At 40.3% G+C, this 23,246-nt stretch overlaps 1 protein-coding gene across 1 annotated transcript in view; it reads left to right on the top strand.

The window, feature by feature from the left end:
* vegfc (vascular endothelial growth factor c) overlaps positions 1–23,246 on the top strand; it is a 62,101-nt gene that overhangs the window by 30,912 nt on the left and 7,943 nt on the right. Inside the window, exons 4-5 of the mRNA XM_023397235.2 lie at positions 6,502–6,641; positions 17,324–17,466. Coding sequence (XP_023253003.1) covers positions 6,502–6,641; positions 17,324–17,466 — 283 coding nt within the window. The remainder of the gene's footprint in view (positions 1–6,501; positions 6,642–17,323; positions 17,467–23,246) is intronic.

Raw genomic sequence — 23,246 nt, 5'->3', positions numbered from 1 at the left:
ATAACCATGGTTGATTACCGTGCAGTATTTAATTTAACTCAGATTAGGTTCTGTAAGGCATCAGCCAGCAGCAGTCTCACAGACGCATGCACGGCAAGCAGTATGGGTTTGTTTTGTGTCGGCCAAAATATGACTGAAAGCATCAGGCCGTTAGTTAAAGTTAGTGGGTACAAGCGTTTTTTTTTTTTTTAAATGTGGGTAAACCTGCTAATACAAACTGGTACAATATATGATATAATGTCAGTGTGTTAGCAATTGTCAGGCAGGGACTCAAGGCAGGACTCCGATGCAGAGAATATGAAAACAATAGGCTTTATTGAAAACACCGGTAACAGAGTGAAAAATAAATGGCTATGAAAAAACTAGTCCTAACCTGACTCCCGGAGGAAGTCACTAAATTCTAAAGTCTAAGAGAAAACAAAATCACTCCAGGAGGAGGAAAAACCTGAGTTAATAAAATAATAAACCAAAATAATCAACTCATGCCACTAAGCAGAGGATCTAGGATAATCTATGAAAAAATAACACGAAATAAAGATCATTCTTCACGAGGTACAAACGGCTTACTTTGAATAACACTATGGCTGTGGACATGGACAAAGGCTCGGGTGCAGGACAAGGACGAAGACACTCTGGCACAAGACAAGGGGAACACAGACTATTTAAACACATGGAGGGAAATAGGGCACAGGGGGAAACACTTAGGGCAATCAGACTGGAACACATGAGGAAGGGCAAGTGACCTGAAACAAGAGGAGAGTTACTTTTCAAAATAAAACAGGAAATGACAGGACAAAACAAACCCAGGACAAGACAACCTCACCACGGTGTGACAGCAATGAAACAATGCAATGTACGCAGCAGAATAAAGTAAAGAATAAACTGATGTTTTTGCAGGCACTGTGGTGAGTGTTATAGGTACAGAACTGACTCATGAAACCTTAATCAGTGGTCGATATTAACACAGAATTGAATGAAAGTGTTGTAGGGAGCCATTTCTATCAGAACTGTTGCAAAGACAGGGAAAAGGACCCACATGCAGACGCAGGCAAAGCAAATGCAGTTCATGAATTTGCTAAACACACACACACACACAAAAAAAAAAAAAACAAAGGCTGACTGAGTGGTCAGAGTCAAAGCACCATGGAGCGCAGGCAAACTAATGTAAAGGCGAGCAAGCAGAAATCTGACATCAAAAGAAACAATCAAAAAGTCCAAACTCAGGTTAATTAGAAACCAAGACAGGAAGCACATAGTAACTAGCCTAACACAAGGCTATAGAAGGTTACACAGGTAACTAACGAATAAAACACAGGTGCAACATAAAAACAGCAGGAAAAAACACAGAACAAGACAGGAATACAGATTTCTATCATGTAAAGCTTTGACAAACCGTCTGTGCGCTAACTACACTGCACCAAGTTAACAACTAGCTAGTGAATAATAATAACTGTTATTCAGTCTGTCACAAATATGATTTATCAATCAGTTTGAAGGACTCCCGCTCCTGAGTCACAATGAAGGTGATGTTGTTTTCTCCTCCAGCACAGCCACGGGGAGCGCTGTGCCATCTAGCTATTATTATACTCTATGCAGCTATTGTAATGAAAAGTGCAGGCGCTTGTGTATTAATGAAATGTTATTTTATTCCAAAAGTTGCAAAGAACTCAAGGGAAGCACATTTAATAAAGCCCTGGGCGGTGTGAGTGGATGAATCCAGTTAAAGAGTACCCACCCGTACGCCATGCTCTAAGAAGTATAGTGAACGCACCTGCAAGGAGGAAGGGATAATCTGATTGGTCAACACTATACACTGCCTTCTATTGGTTAGGGGTTTTTGACAGGGGTGTACAAGCAGCTATATATCTGAGTGCAAGCACACAGTTTGAGCAGGAACAGAGCAAATTTAAGCGGGAGCTGAGGCTACTGGAGTACGAGGCCAGGGTTTGGAGAGACAACATTACAAAATCTGAACATGAAATCGATAAACCATGCCCTCAAATTGATATACCACGCTCTTGAGTAAAGATAGGATAAAACCTCCATACAGATGATGGTCACTATTTTTAAAAATGGTTTTGTTTTCCCTCGGCAGAAAGAACATGCCATTGTTGTTGGAAAAGCAAACGTCTTCAAAAAGTCATTTAAAAACACAAAGTAAAAATGCAGCCTCGTTGTGTATTTTGAGAATTGGACAATGGTGTTTGCTTCTTGTGTGACAAAATCAAAAAGCTTGAGTTGAGGTAAGAGAAAAGGAGGCCAAGGTTGAAGCTGAGAGGCTCTCGCCTGGCACCGGTGACGAGGCTGTGGGTGCTGAGCCACGGCCTTTTTGAGGTTTCACAAGACATTCTTTCTCTCCACTAGTTTTTCCTCACTGCTGTTTTTGGCTGCAGTCTCAGACTACTGGCCAGATGGAGTGCAGAGATTTAATGTACGAAGGCGATGAAGTACATTATTCTAATTATACATAGATAGATAGATAGATAGATAGATAGATACTTGATTTATTCCCTAGTGCAAAATTCATGTAATTTGTAATTATGACAAACAAGACAATTTACACCCAAGATGACTTTTTTGAATGTGACTGAAAATAATTTCTCTGAAAATGGACGTATGGAAAAGTGAGGAGTCAGATTCTATTAACACTGTTCTGAGGTCAGTTTCGTCATCCTCAAAGTTTCATTGTGCTGATTTGCTTTGGCTGCGCCTCAAAGCAGCTGGCAGGCGTTAAGAGGTTTCAACACTTAGCGGGTAATAGAAGTCATGCTAAACTTTCTAATTTGCTATTTGACTGACTGTAAGTATCTTACAGCGTTTATGTCTGTCTGGTGGTTCTTTGTGAAAGGTTTGAGTTCAGTACCTGCTGTCGAGGCTGCAGATGTTCATGTGGCATATGGCAACATGTGCTATAGTAGAGATATTTTCTCACTAGCAATGGAGCTTAACAATAGTGATTTCAGTTGGTCTGTCCTTTCTTCTAATGTAGAAGAAGATCGTTAGATGTCTACTTACTGTGTATTCATGGTCTCTAGACATGAATCCTAATGCACCATGATCAGGCCAAAATCTCGTTAGTTAATTAGTAGGCTACATAAACAGGTTTAAGTTCAATTTTCAAACATTAAGTTTTGCTCATCCTCAACTGATCGCCTTGATATCCCCCAGGAGGAACTGGAAAATGTTGTTGGGGAGAATGATGTCGGGACCTGAATCAAGATAATAAAACAGGAAGTGGAAAATATTTGTTTTTACTTATTTGTTATTTCACATTTTAGATGTGAGAGTGTCGTGCTGAGTTGCATGTCGGTAAAGAGAACTTTCTGAACAGTAAAAGTATAATGCAATACGGTCCTCTAACTTTCCCAAACTCAACATCGATAAAGATGATGTTTTGTGTAGATCAGAATCGCAAGGCAGAACATGGAGTATTGGTCTTTTATTGTAGTTTTGGAGGTAAGGTGTGGAATGGGGCTGGTTACGGTGACGGGGGCAGGGGGCTGTAGATAGTCTGGCAGGATAATGGCGGACATGGGCTCACAGACTGGGATCCACAGAGCTGGTCAAACGGGGGGGGGGCAAACAATATCCAAGCTGGCATGACGAGACAGGAGCAGAGCGTGGCCTGTGGCCGGATAACAGGAGTATGGATCTGAAGCACGGCAATAACAGGATTACAAAAAGTTCAAAATGACACAGAGAAAACAGGAAACAAACTGACCTTGGCCGTAGAGTTAGTACCAAAGAGACGCAACGATCTGGCGAAGAATGGTGAATAGACCCCGTCCTTAAATACTGCTGCTGGTTGTGGAGTTGCTTGTGTGATGTGGAGCAGGTGAGTATGGAGATTAGTGGGAGCTAGTTCATCTGCAACAGCCCGTATCATTACCAGAACCCCTTCAATAGAACATATGACTCCTGTCCTCAGACTGCACTGGCTTCCTGTTAAACACCGTACTGCTTCCCACTTTTAATTCACTTCACAACCAGCACCTCCTAATCTCTCTGATCGTCTTCACACCTACACACCTGCCTCTTCCACCGATCTCTCTGTACCTCCTGCCTGTCTGACCCACACCATTTTGTTCAGAGCCTTCCACAAAACATCTTATCTTCGAATCCCACCTCAAAACACACCTCTTCAGACTTGCCTATTCTGTTTAATTCCAACACTATTTATTTTGTATTTAACTATAAATAAAATGTATAACTATTACTATTATTACAGTTCGCCTTAGCATCTGTATGATAACTGTGAAAAGCCATACTCAGCTCATTATCCTGAGGTAACGAGATATCATCAGGAGAAAAGGATTGTTTGTTATCTTGAGATAAGGAGATAATTATCCAGTTATCTGGCGATAGCAAAGCTTCCTTTCTCATTATAATGACTTTGGTAATCAGAGATCAGATGTGCCATTATGCAGATGGAAACTTGTAGTGCTGTAAACTTAAAATGGTTGGACGACGCATTGATCAACACATCAGAGAATGTTTCAATCAAGGGCTAACTCAGGAAGAAATCACATCGTCGTTATGGTTACCGAATGATGCACGTCAGGTGCAGATTACCTGGACGAGTGTTACTAGCGACTTACTGTAGGAGGTTCAGTCAAAATCGTTTTCTCCTGATAATATCGATCTGTGTCCTGAGGAAAGGTTACTGAATCAAATTGCCTGATATACTGTAAATTAGACATGTTAATAAGACTTGTGCACCTGTATCCACCTGTTACAGGTTTTCTGACTTGCGTAGGCTGACCCTTCTCTTTTCCTTTGCCCAGTTAATGAGGACAGAAAAACAGCACTGCTCTGTAGTTTGTACAGGGATTCAGATCTCTGGTAAAACTTGAGCAGTGTGGAGACGTTCCAAAAATGTCTGTCTAAACCCGAGGACTTTCAGCAGCAGGACGCTTAAGTATGAAGGAAGAATTTTGCCGATCTAGATGCCAAAAAAAAAAAAATGTTTGCAGTAGAACTTTTAAACCCAGTGGTTCTCACTGAGATCTCAAAGAGCTCCTTTTGTGTGTGTGTGTGTGTGAGTGTGTGTGTGTGCGTGCGTGTGTGTGTGTGTGTGTGTGCGCGTTCTCTGTAACCATGGTGAACACTCCACCAGGTCACGAACACTGAGGTCAGCTTTAATGATATCCTCATTAGGATGAGAGGGAGAGAGACAGTTTAAGCTGTTAAGGGTCTTGAATAGGAGTCATTGAGACTAATTAGTTTCTATGCAGCCTGGTCGACTCTGAGACTGACGGTCTGAAGTGGCTCTCGTGGTCTCTGCTCTGCTGTGTGCCACAGTCTTCATCAGTGCCATGTGAAAACACGAGCCCAGCTCCTGATCACTCCTGTTGTTCCTCGAGTGGAAATCTTTCACATTCTTTCTCATTGCTTTCAGTCGGGTGTTTTGGTGTGTGGTGGTTTTGAGGATCCTGGGTAATTGGTGCTCTTTTAAAATCTACTAATTTCCTAGGTTATTCAAGCTTCAAGTTCAGCTCCACATTAAGTCTTTGTTGAAGGGTCCTTGTGAAAAGAATGTGTGAAATAGTGGTGTCTTATGATGGACAAACTTTATTGACTGAATTTGAAGTCCAGGCTGATTAAATGGGACAAAGTGAACTCAAGCACTTTCACAATATATATTTCATTTTGACACATGCATGTAAAAACTTTTTGATACTCTTACTTACTTACTTACTGGACAGTAAGTAAGAACTAATGTTTTAACAATGTGAGGCATGTTTTATTGTGGCACATCTCCCCATAACTGCCGCAGCAACATTTCCTTCCTAAAACAGGGATATTATTCAATTCAATTCATTTCAATAAAATGTTATTTATATAACGACAAATCAAAACTTTCATTCTCTCAAGGCATTTAAAAGAGTCAATTCCTTATGATAAGAAGAGCAACCCAACAATTCCCACCACTGTTATATGTAAATGTATTAACGTGTAATTGAAGGCAAACTTATCATTTGAAGGTCCCATACTTTACACTTTTCTGGTGTTTTATTTGAAGTTTTGATCCATAAGAAGATATATTTGTGGAAGAGACACTTTGAGCCTCTCAACTGATTGGCTGACTGTTTTCTGAGTGTATATAAAAATATAGCAGATTTCAGGAAAACACTCAGAGAAACCAAATCGTGCAAGGTGGTGCATGGCGGATGGCGGTTACTGCTTTGTTGTGACATCACAAAGTAACAAAAGTCCTGACGGCTGGTTTTAAGGCTCAGTTTCTGAATACAGGCTGTGTGCATTTCTCTGTGGACTGAGGCTTTGATACTTTCACAGTATTAATATAGAAGCTAGACCTGATCTATAATCAAACAACACATGGACATCTACCTTTAGACTATATGGACCTTTAAAGGACAAAAAGAAAAGATTTTCTTTATCATTACTTCTATTTCATGTTATTTATAATTGTTGTCATTTGCAATGTGTATTTCACACCTTGTCTTCATTCACCTCATTGCTCTCTGCCTCTCTCTGCAGCTGTTTGAGATCACGGTGCCGATCACCCAGGGCACCAGACCAGTGACCATCAGTGTGGCCAATCACACGCAGTGCAGCTGTCTGTCCAAACTGGACGTCTACAAGCAAGTCCACAGCATCATCAGGAGAGCCCTGCCCGAGTAAGTGTTCATACTCACTGCATCACTGTGTGTCTGTGGAGGCTACGTGTGTTCAGGATAGGAACTGCCTTTTCCTTTTTCCAGCAGAGGTCTTCTTATGGCAACACACACACACACACACACACACACACCCACACGCACAAAGGGTGTTTGGTTCTATTGTTACAGTGGTCACTTCCTGTGCTGTGTGTGTATACAGGGATATTACTTCAGGAAACACTTCAGATTCTGTCTTGATTAACTTCACAGTTCCATGAAATGTGTCTATGTTCCTCTGTGTAGACCTACATGAAGCCGGACTTCATGGCCGCCTCCATTTCTTTCTTTCTTTCTTTCTTTCTTTCTTTCTTTCTTTCTTTCTTTCTTTCTTTCTTTCTTTCTTTTGTAGCAATATGAAGACAGACAAACACTAAAGCCATCAGAACATCCAGATGTAAAAGCTCATGAAATGAGTAATGGCAGCTACAGGCTGGGGACGCAATGATTTTTAGCCCACATTTGTTTAAATTAAAATATTAAAATATTAAGTAAAAATATGCCCCTTACTTACAATGTACCCATGGATGTACAGACATCTGTCACTGGATACTACTTAATTTGATACTGATGAAACTTTAAACTCACTAACATCTGCCTCTAGGGGTCTCAATCAAAACAATAACAATGGATGGTGTTAGGTGACGTCATGAAATAGCGTGGATCATGGGAGTTGTTGTCTTCAGCACCATTACTGTAAGCTCCTCTCGGTTTGGATTCCTTCACTGTCAGTGGTTCAGGAAATCAAACAGACCTGTTGATTCTAACAGGACAGAGACTCAGGGAAGAGTTGGAGCTGAGATTGATGCTAACCTTTGTTCTGATTGTTTCTCTGATAACTTATGAAGCAGACGTTCAGCAGGTTTTTACCAGCAGCTGAATTCTCCACAGAGGTGTCCTCCTCTCCACAACAAACACACCAGGGGATTGAAACCAGTAGAAACACCCAGAAAGCAGTTTACTTTAAAGATCAGAGATTCACTGACGTTCTTCAATGACAAAGGACAAGATGTCTCCAGCAGCTGGGAGCTGAGCTGTCTCACATTTCCTCAGCTTGTTTCTCAACTTCAGATCCAGACGTCCGACGACTAAAATCCTTCATCTGGTTCAGATATAGAACTGAAAACCACCAAGGTGTAAAAAGTGTATGTGACTTTAAACTAGATAAAAGTCAATGTTGGGCTTCTGTCAGACAAACACACTGACACATGATCATAGAGGATACGATGTCATTGACCAGTGAAATGTTACCATGATTAAAATCACAGATTTCTCTGGTTTGAGAATTGATGGAAACATTTGTGATAATGTAAGAACACAACTCAGCCACATATAGAACATAACTCTAGCTGTTTGTAGACATTTTAATGTGGAAAAGCTACAGATTAGAACATTAAAATGTTGAAGCCATCATTTCTCAGTGGATTTATGGATGTGTATTAGTAATGGACCTCAGTTATGAGTCCAAGAAGGAATACACCATCACCTTATAAACATCTCACAGTATCTTTGCCTCACCTTCAACTCCTGCTCCTTTGGCTGTGTCCTGCTGACTGCCAATATACAGAGTTACAGAGTTTAATGTGAATCCCATCTGAATGGAGCCATAGACATCAATGCTTTTCACCAGGATTGTGCCATTTTCCTACAAAACAGAACAAAACTTTTCACATCTGTTTAGTGAGGCAGGTGTGTAGGAGCGTGTGTGTGTAGCAGCAATTAAAAAACAACATGAGGTGTGGTGTTGTATGACGTGTTGGAAAGGATCTTTGTAGGAATATTTATGAAGTATGTAGTTAATGCACCTGAAGCATTATTTATTTTTTTTATCAACTTCCCTATTCAATGTGAAAAATTTAAGGGTAAACCTATTTTTCACTATATGATCTTCTACCTCTTTATATGTTATATCATGAACTGTTATATAGTGAGTTAATGATTCGGCCATTCCTGTTTAAGATGGCTCCTCATTGTTGAAAACCATTGTTTATTGTTAATTTTCCTATTATTCTGCACACAGTGGCTTTCAGAAGTTATAGTTTATATACTTGCTTGGTGAGTTTATACTAGTAGTAAATGTGGATGAGACAAACACACACTATCTTATACAAGGAGAGAGAGGAAGCGCCTGTGATCTCAGATCTTTTTCAAATCAGGTGAATGAGCGATGTGATGAGCGAACATCAGATCCTGATGCAGTGAAATGAAAAACCTCTTTGTGTGTATGTCTGTGTGGGCGGGGTCCTCGACCGGAGAGTAATGACCTGCTCCATGTGGAATGTGCACTTATATGAGCTGTATAGACCATCACAATAAATCTGAACCCAGGGGGGTCAGTCGATGCAGACTCATACTGTGTGTGTGTGTGTGTGTGTGTGACACAAGATTATTATTAGGATTTAACCTCTAGGATGTGTAATATGCTGATGGTCTATCAATGAAATGGGAATCACAAGCATTTAGAAAAACTAAACTGACCAATTAAGCAGGTTTATCCGCTCTATAAACACCCAGAGAATCCACCTCACTGACAGTAGGCTTTGATGCAGGTGAGTGTCTGTGTGTGTGTGTGTGTGTGTAAGTAAGAGGAGTAGGACCACTTGTGATGTGGAATGTTGATACGTGCTTGTTTTGACTCACACACACACACACACACACACACACACACACACACACACACACACACAGAGCAGTGGTGTTAAACACAGTGTGTCAGATTAGGACAGGAAAGGGAAACGCATTGTAGAGATTTCCACACCTACAAATCATCCAACATGTAAGAACACACACACACACACACACACACACACATACACATACACATACACATACACACACACACATACACATACACACACACACGCACTCAGGCACACACAAGTAAGCGTGAAGAACACGTATGTTTCACATTAGGTGAAGTGAGCGAACACACTAGTCACTCACCTTCTCGCCTCCTCTCCTCGTCTTTTCTTCTCTCCATCCTTTTCTTTCGCTTTCCTTATTTCCCTCTCAGCCCCTAACACATCAGTGTGTGTGTTTGTGTGTGTGTGTGTGTGTGTGTTACTGTGCCACTGCAGCTCTAATTAAAACCACACTGTCTCTTTTCATCGACAAACTCTTTCACAGCTTCAAACAATTTGTGTGTCTGCAGACAAACCGCTCGCCGTCTGTCTCTGTGTTCAAGTTCTAAGTCTCCTTAAATGCTTCGTTGTAATTGGACATTTTGGTGTTTTATATAATTGACTCTGTGTGTGTGTGTGTGTGTGTGTGTGTGTGTGTGTGTGTGTGTGTTTGTACAGAGGAAGTGTATTTTTCTTGGCAGTTTGTAGAAATCCAAACAAGGTATCTGGTTTCTGATGTAAATCAGTATCAGGCTGGAGTTTGTTTTCAGTAACTTGGAAGTTTTTGAAAATATTTGTATATTATATTATTAAAAATGTGTATATTTTTGATGCGTTTGACTATGGAGTTTGGAGATAATGATTTAAAAGACAAAAGGCTTTAAAGATGATTGTGTGTGTGTGTGTGTGTGTGTGTGTGTGTGTGTGTGTGTGTGTGTGTGTGTGTGTGTGTGTGTGCGCATGTGTGTGTGTTTGTGGGGGTTCTATGTAGAATGGGGCCTAGAAAAGCTGCTGTGGGGATGATACTTATCAAGCCGGGACACACTGACCTTCAGCATCAAAAAGACACTCTCCTGTAATGCTGCCCACACACAGATCTGTGATCTGTTTCCTGTCTTAGGTCCTGTATCTTATCTAGTTCTATAAAACCAGCTCTGCTTGGTGTTAGATCTCTAGCTACCTAATTATTCTTAATGAATGAAAAATCATAAACTAGATGTTTTGCTTCTAACTGAAACCTGGTTAGACACGAACAGCAATGCAACTTTTATTGAGGCATGTCCGTCTGACTACATCTCCCATCAGTCAGTGAGAAAGGAAAAGAGAGGGTTACCATCATTCACTCAAAGCAGTTTAGTTATACAAAGCTCGACCTGGGTACATTTTCATCTTTTGAATATCTTGCCCTCATGCTGTTCTCATTCTAATAATATACAGGCCTCAAAACAGTTTCTTCCAGAATGCTTCAGCTGGCTGCTCTTAACATAATAATTAATAATTAATAATCAATAATTAATAATATCTCTATAGCATATTTAGAGCACTTTTCTAAACCCATGTTACAAAGTGTTTTACACAAAGCAGCAGAATAAGACACACAGCTCATATAAGGCAACAGCATTGATGCGGAGCTCAACAAGTAACTTACTCATTGTAAGTGTCAGGACTGATGTCTAAAACTCATAGACAAGAATCTAGTTTCTAAAATACTGACAAATTTCATTGAGAATCTGTCTGTGGGGAATATGAGTGATCCTCGAATCATCATGATTCAACAGAGAACAACTCACATTCATAATGACATATCAGCTGAGTGTCAGCCTACTCATTTCCTGCAGAGTGACCAGAGACATGGAGCAAATGTGTGTGTGTGTGTGTGTGTGTGTGTGAGTGAGTGTGTGTGAATGTGTATAGGTGTGTGCCTCAGATCTTATGACTATATTGCAGTCTTCTACAGCTTTAATTTCAAAATCCAAATGTATTATTTCCTGTAGTTCTGATTCTGGCATATATTATGGCACATAATTAATAGGAGCAAATAAACTATATTAACTTTAAAGCTCCATATTTTCTTCTTCTCTTGTGTTTTATTTGAAGTGTTGATCCATGAGAAGATATATTTGTGGTTTTAAGAACAAAAAGCCATCTCAGTGTAGTTTTACATCTCCTCTCTCAGGCTTCTCTCTGGAGCTCTAGTAACAACAGGTTGGTGAGCCAATCAGAAGAGAGGAGGCTCTTCTGATTGCACAATATCAGTGGATTTACCACTGAGCAGAAAGGCCACATATAGCTAAATAAAGCCATTATGATCAAAGATGCCAAACTTAAGGCGTGATAAGAAATGGTGAAGCTAAGTGAAGAGCAGTCAGTGTGGAAGAAATGAGATGAAAGACAGACTGAAAAAGATGTGAAAGGATGAAAAATGATTAAAAAGGCACAGGGAAAAAGAAAACAGGAACAATTTAGCTTGAGAAAACAAATACCAAGGTCATGTGGTCTTAAGACAGCAAACAGCAGAGCTGCTGCAGCACAGACAGATATCAGTGTCTCTCCTCCACTTATCTCAAGTCGACCCAGGAACCCTTTCTTTGATGGACATGTTTATTTACCTGCAATATGCTTCCTTCAAGTCTCATAATGATAATAATTGATATGATATCCTGTTAATATAATAAAAAAATAAATTCATAAATAAATCTTACAACAAAAAATATGTTATATTATAAAATGTAATAGAATAGAATCTAAAATAGTGTGGTGGTGTCATGACAGAGAATAGTATTTATTACATATATATATATATATATATATATATATCAGATTATGAACAACACTAAATTACGTAGTGATGGATGTTGAGGTCAGGCCGGTCTACCCCCCCACCACCAAGGAACACGTCCAGGGACCTCAGCGGGAAATAGGGGCGCCCTGACACAACCAAGAATTAAACCAGAGTTAGCTTTTGCAGCTCTGCTAGCGGCTATGCATGTATTTTTGCAATAATGGACTTAACACAAGTGATTTGATTTATTGTGTTAGCATGTTGGACTGCTGCAGCTTTGCTATCTTTACATCGAAGACCACTCTGAAAATAAGTGTTGGACTTTTTTGTGCCACCCTTGACCCTTGTTGTGTGATTCAATGACCTCCTCTTCATAATGTTAAATAATCAGACCTAAAGTCAAAGTCTTGGGGCATAAACCACAGTATTGGACAAATTGAACTTTTGACCCGATGAATGCCATAGAGGAAAGGTTTTACAGTTTATGAACAAAATTCAGTTATCTTCTCCTTCTCCTTATTTCATTGTATTTGAAAACATGTCACAGAGTTGCATTTTTGGGCCCCTCTGCTCTCAGCCGTAGTTGGACCCGATATTATTTTAGAGGATCGACAGGTTGTCCTCCCACCTGGTGAATGGATGAGAGCTCAAGAACTTAAATGTTTTGCTCTTCGGTATGAAGAAATATTAAAACTGGTTAAAATAATGGGGTGTTGAGTGGCGCAGTGGGTTGAACTTTCCTTTGCTTTTTACAAAGCAGCACTGAAATGCTACATGTCCACTTGCAGCTCCTGGAGGCTGCAATCATTTGTTGTTACACAGTACAGACTCACACAAGAAGTGCAGCTATTCCCTCAATGTTGTCCGTCCTGGGGACAACTGAAAAGAAAAAAGCCATGGTGGGCTAAACAAGCCTGTTGCCACTTTTTCTATTCCCCACTGTCTATTGTCATTTCTGTAACTATCACAGAGGCAGAAGGTCTTTAAAGGTCCATAGAGTATAAAGGTAGATCTACATGTGTTGTTTGATTATAGATCAGGTCTAGCTTCAATATTAATACTGTGAAAGTATCAAAGCCTCAGTCCACAGAGAAATGCACACAGCCTGTATTCAGAAACTGAGCCTTAAAACCAGCCGTCAGGACTTCTGGAACTTTGTGATGTCACAACAAAGCAGTAATCACCATCTGCCATGCCCCATTCAACCTTGCACGATTTGGTTTCTCTGAGTGTTTACCTGAAATCTGCTATATTTAAAAGAGAGGCTCTTCCACAAATATATCTTCTTATGGATCAAAAGAGACGAGAAAAGAGACAGTGTTTTTACTTTTCTGAAACAGTTGTTGATTAAATGTAACAGTCTTCTGTATTTGGAGTCAAAGCTGTCAACATTGTTGTCAGTCTTGGTTCACCCAAGACTGACAACAGTGTTGATCATGAGTAAACAGAGCCCCTCAGTGGCTGTAGCCCCACCCAGGTAGAAACATTACCAGCAACCACTGGTTCTGCTGCATAACACTCACCAATAAAGAACTTTTTACATTTCAAAACTGAACAAATGCTAGAAGGCAAGCCAGCAGTGACATCCCAGAGACATCTCATCACAGATAATCCTCTGATACTTCCCTCTCCCTCCTGACCGTCTGATTGAAGCTGACCCAAGAAATCCTCCTTTGATCGAGGTGTTTATTTGTTCTACAGCCCTTCAACTGGCTTATCACGGGCTGTGGGTTAAGAGAGGCGAACTGCACTTTCACACGCACACACACATCTGAGGAATCCTATTTCTTGAACCAATTAAGTGCCCAGTTTGTGTCCCAGCCAATCCTTTAAGATCGGATAGACAGAGCTGTGTTTGTTCTGGGTTGATGCCAGTTTATTTAGACTTTTGAATTTTTCAAATGAGATTATACTGGATTTGTTTGACAAACCCGGAGAAATCAGATACAAATAATAGGACAATAATCTCAAATGGACAGATGAGCATGTATAAAAAGTGTGGACTGAAATGAATATCAACAGGAAATGCCAGTAATTAAAGCTACAATATGCAAGTTCTGGAAACCCAGCTAGTGCTAGCTTGAGACTGGACAGCAAACCACTCTGCTCCTCCCACCCTGCCCTCTCTCTGCCCTGTTAGGCTCCACCCAGTCCTTCACCCACATCCTCGTCATGTTCGCTGTCTCAGCTGAAGCAGGAATCAGGACCTCATTATCCAGTGAGTCAAATATAAAGACATCTTCCAGCAGCTAATACCAGCCGGAAGCTTCGGTGTGAGAGAAGCAGAGGACTGGAAGGGCTGTCACATATTGTGTAAAGTGTTCACATATTGATTGACAGCTGTAAGGTCCCACCCCTGGCTTTGGTCATCTTAGCAGTTTTGATGTTTTGGAGCATATTTCAATTACAAAATACTAGAAATAGAAGTCTCACAATTGATGTTTGGAGCACAGTAAAGAGGACCCGGATGTAAACACAGGCAGGTGCAGTGAAGAACTTCAATAATGGAAATAGACTTAACCGCAAAGGGCTGCAAGCAAGTCCAGAAAACAGACCAGACCAAAGACTGGCCATCGACAGCTGCTGCAGCACAATAGACTGTCCAGCAACAGCTAAATGGAAATGGCCCAATATATATATATGCAGGGGAGCTAATGAGGGAAATTGACAACAGGTGTGTAGGTGACCCGGAGAGTGGGAGGCAAGCAGGTGGATGTGGGAGTGAGGTGAGGAAAGTCAGAGGACATCTGGTGGGTAGATGGAGAGTTGCAGTGACTGCAGGGCTTCACAGAAATGGAGGAGGGAAAGAGGGTGGCAGAGGGGGACAGAGACAAAATGTTGCACACTGTTATAACTTTAATAACATCTTAGTGGTCTCCCAGAAACTATACTACACTACACACAAACATACTCCCAGCAACAATCCTTGTACTATACCCACCTCTCCCACTCCTGGCTGAACTGTTAGCAAACACTTTTATGGGCTCAAATTAGGGTCAAAAAGACTTTGAACTAAAGTGATGTTCACAAATAATTCCAAAGCTTGTATTTGTAAATCAGCCTTTGTAAAGCTATGAAATAATTCTGCATGAGAAATTCAAAATTGTGCATGTGTAGAAAAGATTTGTATTGATTTACAGCTAATACAATTATTTATGAATATCTCTTTGCTAGATCAAAATACTTTTGATAGTAATTTGAGAAACAGAACAACCCGTGGATCCCTCTGGAGGGCTCTTTATGCGCACCTGTCGACTTCATTATTTCCTCTCCATCACTTCACTTCAGTTTAGGTAACATACACTTTGGTTTGAAGCCAGAAAATATCAGGAAATACGTATCAATTAGTATAACAGTGAAAAAAAAAACATCTTAAAAAAGCAAAGACAGGAGAGACAGATTCCTGTAGATAACAGGATGTATACCAAACTCTTGACTGTGCAAAGCTGACAGGAGCTAAACAGGCCAATGGTTAATTATACCAATGAGTTAAAACTGTCCAGTTAGGCCCATAGGAGTGTTGATTCTAGTGTGAATGGCAGTACTACAGACAATATTCAAACTACTGTGTAATGGAGCTATAAATAGATTGGAACTAATGCTGCTCTTCTCTGTCAGTTAGTGACTGTATGTGGGTAAATAATGCCTCAGCTGCCATTCTGATAAATGATCTCCCTCACACTGCAGTCTGTATTATCACAAATAAAAAAGGGTGCTGCAATGATTTTGGTTGGAATACCAGACTGGATTCACTGATCTCCCCTGCAGAGGTTAGTTAAAGGACTGAGGTTGAAGAGGGCAGCTCCCAGTGTTCAACAGTATGAGACGGTGCTACTACCAGTATCAATGTGAATCTGCCAACGACTCCTCCAACCTGAACAACCACACACCTCCACCCTCTCATACAACTCATCAGGGTTTCTCCTGAAGCGCCCCTACAGCAGCCATACCAGTCCTCGGTAGTCATGGTTACAATAATAAACATACCGACTGTACAGGTACATACCTACCTTTGTCACCATGGTAACTATAATAATGGTCATGGCTTGGTTAGGTTTAGGAAAAGATGGTGATTTGGGTTAAGATAAGTACTTCCGCAACATTACGCAGTCTTTGTTGTCATGGTTACAATATAAACAGCTGGTTTCACATGGGGATCGAACACCACTCTCATATTCATCCATCCACCACAACCTCCTCCTGACGTGGACTTTGTCTCTCTTTATACTACATCACCGCACTTTTCCCTTTGCTCCTGTGATCACTACTATGACCACTAGATGTCGCCTAGCAACAAAATATAACTATGGGTGACAATAACCTGCTGCACAGACGAACTATGGGCTCATTTTTTACAGAACAGTCTCTAATAGGTGGAACTGTATGAAGGCAAAAAGGTGCCACAGGAAAAGAGCTATGTCATTTCTCTGGACACAAGGTAACATAAGCCAAAGGGTTAACCACAGTGAAGCATTTTTGTTTTGTCTGATATTTCACATGTCAATATCAGGCTATTAAATGCATCCTCTCAGTCACCCTACCATGTACACAGGGGTTTGCAAAGTCAGATACTGTGGACTCCCACTGAGACTAAATTGAAACAGTTTTTGCCATGTCAGTGAGTTAGCTATGGGGCATTGTTTTTTTTAACCTATATTAAAAAAAATTGACAGATTAACACCATTAAATGATTAGCTATTTAATTATTAATTGAATTAGCCTTTAGCAGTTCTGGTTTGTACCCATGGATGCACAGACAACTGTCACTGGGTTCCCCTCATACTGAAGAAAACTTCACAAGTTGTAGAGTTATAAGAAATGTTTGAAAAAAATTTGATCTACACTTTCTGTTTATTTCATGTGTATTTTCAAGTCTGTCCTATAACATTCACATCCACATCATGACTCTGGTTTTTCTGAATAATGATTTACATATAATTGTGTCCCTTTTTATGTGGTTGAAAGTCGGGTCCACCATGCTAAAGACATGTATCCAGATAGGGTTGTGCTACTGTGCATCATGGCTGCCTGGAGTTTGTAATAGTTATTTCAACTTAAACCTTTTATCTTAAATGCATAATGTCATTGGTACATAGCAATATAATATGCAGGTAGGAAGTACTATCTATAAAATCTATACAATATCTAATAAACTACAGTGGGAGTTCTGTGTCATTTTCAGACAGGAAAGCACCTGTGGGGCGTCAGGGTCAACTGTCTCATGAAATGTGTCTCTCTTGAAGGTGTCCGATAGCCAACAGGACATGTCCTCCTGGTCAGGCTTGGAGCAGCAGACTATGCTGGTGTGTCAGCATGGCCGCCATCATGCACCACAACACTCCTCCGTCCCCGCTGCCCCCTCCACGCCCCTCCCAACAGCACCTTGGTGAGTGTTTACACATTTGCACACAAAAAGGTTTATCTTGTATCTCTGGTTCATTTTTTTCAGAAAACACTACAGAGGAAACTGTGTTTGCTTATTTTTTCTGCAGCAGCTCAGAAAAGAAAAATAGGAAGAAACAATTATAGCAGGGAAATTAGCCTTCACTGCCAACAATATCAAGACTGCAGTAATGAGCAGTTTAAATGGCAAAGCTGTTAGAGGGTGTGTGTGGTCGTGTTCTTAATACCTAATGTGAAACCTAAATAGATGCAATTCATGAGTGACAGAGGAAAACAGCATTTGATGTGGAAACTATGCAAAGCTGCTCTTTGTATAGCACTGGCTGCATTCTTCAAATCCAACATGCTGGTTAAAGATTGGCTGCAATCTTCAACCAGCACTCTCCTCTGAAGAAATGTACATATGAGAGAAAATTAAAGCTCCATATAGTCTAAAGGTAGATGAGGTCTATGTTCTATATTAATACTGTGAAAGTATCAAAGCCTCAGTCCACAGTGAAATGCACACAGCCTGTATTCAGAAACTGAGCCTTAAAACCAGCCGTCAGGACTTCTGGAGCAAAGCAGTCACAACTCTCAGCCACGGCCCAAGCCCCGCCCACCTGGACCCACCATCCCACCTTGCAGGATTTGGTTTCTCTGAGTGTTTTCCTGAAATCTGCTTTATTTTTATTATATCAATCAGAAAACAGGCAGCCAATCAGAACAGAGGAGGCTCACCGACCTATTGTTACTAGAGCTCCAGAGAGAAGCCTGAGAGAGGAGATGTAAAACTACATTGAGATGCTTTTTGGTTCTTAAAACCACAAATATATCTTGTTAAGGATCAACACTTCAAATAAAACGCAGAAGAAGAAGAAAATATGGAGCTTTAAGACACGTGGACAAATGCACTGCTGTCTTTCAGTACCATTACGCACACTGATAATTAAACTAAATAATGCTTTTGTCTGCTGATTGTTTCCTTAACACCAACTTCAAGATCTGCAATTTTGAAGTTCTTCATTTTAGTCTTGGGTGACATTTCTAAAGGAAACATACCCTCAATGGAGCCAATATGCAGAAAGTGGGGTGGTGTTGATTATGCAAATTTGTGCAGTTAAGAGAGTTTAGTGATTCCTACTTGGAACAGTCAAACAAACTGACTTGACAGAAAAAAGTGTAGGGTCATTAGAGGTTTAGAGGTTTAGGGTCATATAATGACAACTGCATAAGGTCTGTTTATGCTATTGACCCATAAAGCTCTCTTATTAATCCCTGTTCAGACGTGCTTTGAATTTGATGCTATGATTTACCCTTAAATCAGACATATTGTCAAGCTTCTATATCTGAATAAAATGGACAGAAACCTGCCGAAGTAGTTTGCCAACTAGTATGTTTTCTATGAGCACGCATCAACAAATTTAAATTATATGTAGAGAAGCTGAGGTTCCCCTGCCCTACCTGGAGCTGAGAGAGGAACAGCTGATCACCTGTTGTCTCTGATCTCAACCAGTTTTACTGTCACAGTAAAGTTTGGTTCCTCTGACGCTAGAAAAGCCAATTCTACAGATCAACCAGTACAAACAAATATCTGCCAATAAATACAGGTGATCAGTGCTGCATGATGACGTGTCGCCGAGGCCTGCAGTGAGCACACATATACCAAAACACTGAAACGAACACACACTGTTACTGGAGCCCATCTTTCTCTGTGTTGGTATTTGTGACAGGAGAATGTTCATGTGCTCAACAAAGAGTATTTATGACTGCAAGTGCGTTTGTTGAGAGTCTGTATGTGTGTGTTTGTGAGTTTCTGTGTGTGTGTTTGGCTATGATAACACTCTGAACTCAGTGTAAACAAATGACAAGCAGAAGAATGTGGAGACCCTGGAGTAGCAGGTTCCACAGACACTCACGCACACAAGTCCACTCGTATGAATGAAAGGCGCAAAACAAATGGCCAGTAAACGATAATGGGGGAGATTTTTTGGTGTTGAATTTTATTTCAAAACCAAATTCAGAAAAAAGTAGGTGATTTGGTTAAATGGCTATGAAGAAATTATGTGTTTCTCAAAAACTAATGACTGTGCCCTTTGACCTTTCCTCCATATCAGCATTAGGCCTAAATCTCCACCTGGACAAAATCTCATGATCAGATTGTACATTCATGTTGATGAACCCTTTCCTTATCAGATACATGAGCTTTCCACTAGCTCTGCTTATACAGTACATGACGACTACTTTAATGTTATCTCCCCCCAACTTTATTTATAAAGCACTTTTTTAGCTATTTTATAGGGTATAATGTATTATAATACATCCATGTGCACTTGTTGTTCGGTGCTTTTTACTTAAAAAGTCACAAAGCATTGAACAAGTGTGTCCCAGCCGGGTTCATCACTTTTTAGTGTCCCCTGGAAACATTTCTGTTGCGTATTTTCGAGTATTTGCAGCTCATGTGATGTCAGACTGATGAAGATGATCTACTTGCATGCAGGGCGTTGAGCTTTCAGGGCCACCGAATGAGAAAGATACTGCTCCATACTTACACTGACATATCAACTTATCTCCACGGACAAAGGATTAAGTTTCAATTTCTTAAACATGATTTTGACATTTCTGCAATGTGAAAAAGTGATGTGATGATTAAGGAACTACATTTAGTTAAAATATGTTAAGCTAATGTACCTGCTCATCTATACTCTCCAAGTTCTACATCCTTTCCTTTAACTCTTACCTCCCCTTTTCTTTCTGGGGAATCTTAGCTCCCACATTCATTTCATTTTGTTAAATAAATGAATGACATTGAAGCAAATCCTCCGCATTTGCAGACATGTTGTAAGGACAGATGTCTTTATCAATCTGTTACATGATTGACCTGTGGACTGACTAAAGCCCTCTGAATCCATTGTGCCACTTTTAATCGCAACAACATACACACTTCTCATGATGGAGAGGGACCCAGAAGTCAACCCTCAAATCTTAGGACATTAAACAGAAATTTGGCAAGTAGGTTTGACAAACCATGGCAGGAGTCCAGTAGAACAGACCTGAATATTAGGAAATATTACACAAATAATTCCCCGTGGCAGAGCTCCCCCCAAAACATGTGTTGATGTGCCTGAAAAGGCTACAAATAACCTTGCCATAAAGAGTCAGTATGACATGGTGGTATTTGAATAAGGAATAGCGAGTTACAGATGAAGATGGATGATCACGTCGTTGTGAAAAAAATATGAGTATTATACACAGTGTTATACACACAAAACTTCTGCCAGAAAGTTAATAGGGGATGAGGGAGATACAGTCAGGAACAAAAAGCTTTGACCCCTGACTGACTGTCCACAGACTGCACTAAGCCCTCTGCTCTGTGTTCAAAGGGGCCAGAGTTACTTTCTCCCAATTACAGCAACATTTTTATCTGGCAATTTAGCGCATTGTGCATTAGATAGAGTTCACACTTAAACTAAGAAAATGTATCCAGGGGCAACATGTAACATGTCGGGCCTGAGTCACTCTTTACCACACAGACCTGTAAATAGGACATCATTCACATAGAGGAAAAGTCACAAGGACAATGTTGGGACCCACAGGAAGAGGGACATGGACACCATTCCTCCCCTGGAGGACAAAGATCCAGATCCAAAATGTCCCGAGAGATGTCCCAGAATGGTCCATGTCCCAGCACAGAGAAGCCTCGGTGTTGAAAAGAGATGTCAAGGAAACAGAGGCAGAGGAGGAGGAGAGGGAGATAAAGACGGACAGAGAGAGAGAGAGAGAGAGAGAGAGAGTGAGAGAGAGATGATTGATTAAATTGTGGGGTGGGGGAAGGGTGAACCTTTTTCAGCTTATGAAGGGGGGCATGCCAGAAAAAAAACACTTGACAGTGTTCCAATTAAGACTACAATACAACCGAGACTACTTCCTGTAACTTTTCTTCACTGAAAAAATAAAACGTAGGATCAACTTACAAAAATTGAAGTAATCGATCACATGAAATATTTGACATTCAATGAAATATTTAACATGAAACTATTTTCTGAAAGTGGAGCAAACCAAATATTTCATGTTGTCCTAAACATAGCCAGCGTTACTGACTTAATATAAATAATCCATTCAGTTTAACCTTAAATGTTTAACTCCATTCAAACCATTTTTAAGATTGCAGCAAACTCATTATTTTACATCGTCTCAAAAGGTTTTGACTCATTCATTTACAACCACGACTCCAGCGTTTATGTAGAATCTGTTTACACCTTCACAATAAGTGTAGTTCTGCCAAAATGCAGAACTACAGAAAATTAGCAAGGATGGAAAATGGTCGACCTTGGCTCGTCTATGTCTCTTCACATTCTGTCCTGGGTGGGCCTCCTCTTGAGACTTGGGTTTCGAAGAATTCACACTGCTTTAAGTAGAGTCTGGTAGTTGGCGATTTTTGCCCTTGAGCCTTTGTTTCCATCCATAGGTCTCATTGAAAGACCCTGGTTCTCTCAGGCAGGGGTGCTTCCTTGTCAGTGCCTCATCGCTGAAGTCTGTAAGGTATTACTGATACTGAGGAAGAGTCTTCACTATCCAGTCCAACTGAAGGGGTGCTACTCATTAATGGATGTTGTAGAGTTGTAGAATCAGGGTCTAATTCTAACTTTAACAAACTTTAACAAATATTTCACAGTCCTACATTAGTTATAGCCTAAGTTTTGCAGTGTTTTTCACCTCAGTGCTACAGCCAGAGCCGAAGGCATATTGTTTTCAGGTTGTCCTTATGTACGTATGTAAATGGGTTTATTTTTTTTCTTTGCACAAGCCATTTTGTTCGCATGTACTGTGCATGTCTATGACGTGCACACTTACCGGACGGCACCTCTTCCTAGTAGGCGCCATCATCAATAAGCATTTGCTACAGTCCTCACAGCTATTGTTGCAGATAACATTAAGTTAGAAAAACACACAGCCCACAGCAGTTGTGGGCAAGTTGGCTTAGTTAACGTCCCTTTAGGTATACAGCTTGAATTATGAATGCTCGGCTATCAAGCGTGATTACTGAAATTATGGCCAGCACCAAGGACAGATATACTAGCCCTATACTAACGTTAATGGTATGCAGAGTATATTCTTTTCTCCTTACCAGTATCAACTTTCCTCATTCTTCCAAGTGTTGCATGCTTGCATCTAGTAACAGCCAGGTAGGTGGCAAATAGCCTTAGGTGTAAAGCACAATCAAGAAACTGACTTTTAAAAACTCACCAGCAACGTGTTGTTCCAGGATCGATGTCTTAGTTATTCAGGATGGTCCACAGACTTCACTGCAGACAGTTTAAATTACTTTTGTTGTTGTCACATTGTATTATATCAAAGACACTGTGAAACTCAAAAACTTCAGTGAAAAGCAAAGATAGAAAAATTGCAATGAACAAATGACAGAAATAACAATTGTATGACCCAGGTGTAAATCAAGACATATACCATGACTCTTTACTGGAAACCAGTTCAAAACAACAGCCACTGAGTCTGCCTGTCCAGAGAAAGCCATGCTTGTTCATTATTTTGTGTTTTATTAGATGTTTTTTTAATCTTTGGTGAAAGTGTTATTTTGTATAAAGAGGTTAAAGGTTTTTCTGCAAACTGTTTCCCACCACAAACAATGAATGGGAGCTTACCAAAAACAATAACAGTTTTCCTTAACATAGCTTCCTGATAATACTCGGAGTTACCACAAGTCACTTAGTTTCCACAGAGGTAACATTTCTTACCCCAGTAGTAACTAGCGTTTGTGTGTGTGTG

This window comes from Seriola lalandi, unplaced genomic scaffold (genome assembly GCF_002814215.2).
Source record: "Seriola lalandi dorsalis isolate HSWRI2012SDOR001 ecotype SW California unplaced genomic scaffold, Sedor1 jcf7180002055006, whole genome shotgun sequence".
Taxonomy (NCBI): Eukaryota; Metazoa; Chordata; class Actinopteri; order Carangiformes; family Carangidae; genus Seriola; species Seriola lalandi.
This window is presented reverse-complemented; position numbering and strand designations above follow the sequence as displayed.